The 2,591-nt window shown below is 39.7% G+C and overlaps 1 protein-coding gene across 1 annotated transcript; it reads right to left on the bottom strand.

Annotated features, from left to right (window-relative positions):
- Positions 1-231: 231 nt before the first annotated feature.
- LOC149255119 (uncharacterized) lies at positions 232-1,311 on the bottom strand. Its single transcript, XM_089454954.1, has 2 exons — positions 613-1,311; positions 232-525 (listed from the first exon to the last, which is right to left on the bottom strand). The coding sequence occupies exons 1-2, from the start codon at positions 1,309-1,311 to the stop codon at positions 232-234; spliced, it is 993 nt and encodes a 330-aa protein (XP_089311080.1).
- Positions 1,312-2,591: the final 1,280 nt, after the last annotated feature.

Raw genomic sequence — 2,591 nt, 5'->3', positions numbered from 1 at the left:
AAAAGAAGATTGACATACAGATACTCTTACACGAAGTTTATTTGCATAACCATACCTTACAGCTAAATTCAAACTACAAAAAAATGAAAGCAAACAGATGACTGGGCCACAGGCCCATATAACAAAAGAGCAGGTTTTGGTGGGCTGTTTACAGAGACAAACTTAGATAAACTATTTACCATGAAAGTGTAGCAGAATCTAGGCTTAAGCTTAATGATTACAAAAACTTATTCATTCTCCTTCTTTGCATTTCTCACAGTTGCCCTCATATTTTTCTGCTATAATTACACTGGAGTCAGAAAATCTTTTCAAACCCAGAAGTTGTTTCAGGAAGCTCAGCTCGTGGATGTATTGGGAGCATCTTGATAGTGTAACTGTCATTGTTTGCAATGAAGGAGTACTTCTGAAAAGGCAACCCAGCAGATCAATTTCTTCCTTATCATAAGTTGAAACCTTTACATGAACCTTCTTCAAAAATTTCAGGGAAAGGTTCAAGCTGGATACTTCCACGCTTTCTGCTTTGGTCTGCCATCCAAATTTTGTATGAAAAATCTCTCTACAAGATAACAATATCATGGTAATATTAAAGCTAAAAGCATTAGAATGACTAACCTTGAACCAGTCACTTTCTATTGAGAGATCTTCAAGATTGAAAAACCTGCCAAGAGCTTCAATTGAGAGCACCTGTGCACGGAAATGAAGAGTAATTTCTCCAGGCCCATTGAATCCATGAAGGTCACGCACTTCCCTACGGTACCCATGAAGGGTAACTTTTCTCAACATGTTTGTAGTAGAAAACCCTGTAATTACATTAACCTCTGTAGTGGATAAATGCAGAAACCCACAAGAACTAACCTCCAACCTTGACATACTTGGACAATCATCTACTATGAAATTCACTAGTTGGGGGCAATTCATTATCAGCTGTGGGCAGTCAAGTCCATTTAAATCTAAATACTTGAGATTCAGAGCAGAAATTTTCAAACTGTTCAGCCCTCGACAACGGTGGACTGTCAAGTTTTCAAGAAGATGGCATTGTGCTATGAGCTGCTCAATTATATCATCATTTGTATAGATATATGATAGAAAACAGGTTACAAGGCAACTGAATCCACTAAAATAAGGAGGCAGCTTTGTTAACGTGAACCAGTGCAGCTTCAAAAATGTGAGGCAGTTGCAAGAAAAGAAGGATTTTGGAACATCCAGCAACATGCCATTTCCCAGAGTGATTTGTTTCACTCTTTTCAAACATGCAGAATGGACCCATTTCTGAAAGCACTTGGCAATGTTCTTTATGTCCATATCACCCATTGAAACTGAAAGTTCGAAACTTTGAAGCTGAGCAGAATGAAAGAACAAGATTTTATTAATTGCTCGTTCTGTTGCTTTTCCTTGATGAGGAAAACATTGGCTGGAAAATCTGAGATGGGGCAATAAAGTGCATAGGTATCGCCATCTGCAGGACAGGACAGAACAACGGGTTGCATCCCTTAACGAGAGATTTGAGAGAATGTAAGAGCAAAGTAAATTATCGGGCAAAGCACTGAGTCTGTCACAAGCCATGAACGCAGTTGTAAAAGAGGAATAGCAGAGAGGAATGAAGGGAATGATGGAAACCGACCCAGTGCTGCAGCATAAAGTTAAAAATTGGACAGCGCGCAATAAATTTGTAATTAAAGAGTTGAGAGTCAGTGTGATGCTTGGTACGATGGCGTGTGAAACCCTGGGTGTGCCGCACTGCCGCCGAATGCAGCGGGATTGATTGAATCAGTATGTAATAACCCAAAATTAATGCCGTAGTCTTTAACGCGACTTTTTGAAAGCCTTTCCGGCTATTTTTTCCGGTAAAAATCCGGCAATAATTTATTGAAATCGAAGTTTGATAACTAGTTTCTGCACAATGAAAGCGTCCCAGGGGTTTTTCAGGGTGCTGAATCCGAATATGCAGTTAAAAAAAAACCATTTTAACTGCAACAAATCATGATTTCATCTCAATTTCTTCCGCCGGATTCCGTCACCGGAATCTCAAAAAGTCGCATTATAGACAACTCCAAAATTAATATCCAAGAGATATCTTTCAATGATCTTTTGTCGAGGTCCTCTGTTTTCAAGTAGCAACTTGGTACTCGGTGAAAAATTTTAGCAGAACCCTCATAAATGCTCGAAATACATCAAAAGCCGCCAAATTAACAAGGTGGAGGGTTTTTCAAATTGACAAGAAAGATAATTTTGAATATGAAGGTGTTCGGTGTAGGTTTCTATAAGTTTTGGAGGTTTTTCTGGGTTTTTTCTTGGCACATTCACCAACATGGGCGTACACAGCAAGTCGATTCGTGAGGTGGCATTAGCCTGACAGAAGGTTCAATTGACTTGACGCACAGCACTTGCTCTGCTACATTAGGCATCCCTCCACATTATCAACCTGCCTCATCTCTAAGAACTGCAACAATGGCGAGTGACAGACTAAGCGCTTTGCCAGACAACATACTCTGTTCTTACATTCTTCTTTAAAAGATGCAACGCGCTGTACTGTGTTATCTAGTAGATGGCGATACCTCTGCACTTCATTACCCCATCTCAAATTTTCCAGC

The sequence above is a fragment of the Pinus tabuliformis genome, chromosome 7 (assembly GCF_031772625.1).
Source record: "Pinus tabuliformis cultivar Carrire ecotype Pingquan chromosome 7, CPIR1, whole genome shotgun sequence".
Taxonomy (NCBI): Eukaryota; Viridiplantae; Streptophyta; class Pinopsida; order Pinales; family Pinaceae; genus Pinus; species Pinus tabuliformis.
The sequence above is the reverse complement of the archived record's forward strand: the minus strand, read 5'-3'. Positions and strand labels throughout refer to the sequence as shown.

Excerpts from the sequence above, each read along its gene's own strand:
- LOC149255119 (XM_089454954.1), bottom strand. The coding sequence starts at position 1,311 with ATGGGTGATATGGACATAAAGAACATTGCCAAGTGCTTTCAGAAATGG. Across the intron at positions 526-612 it reads TAGAAAGTGACTGGTTCAAG|ACCAAAGCAGAAAGCGTGGA; the intron begins GTTAGTCATTCT and ends TTTGGATGGCAG.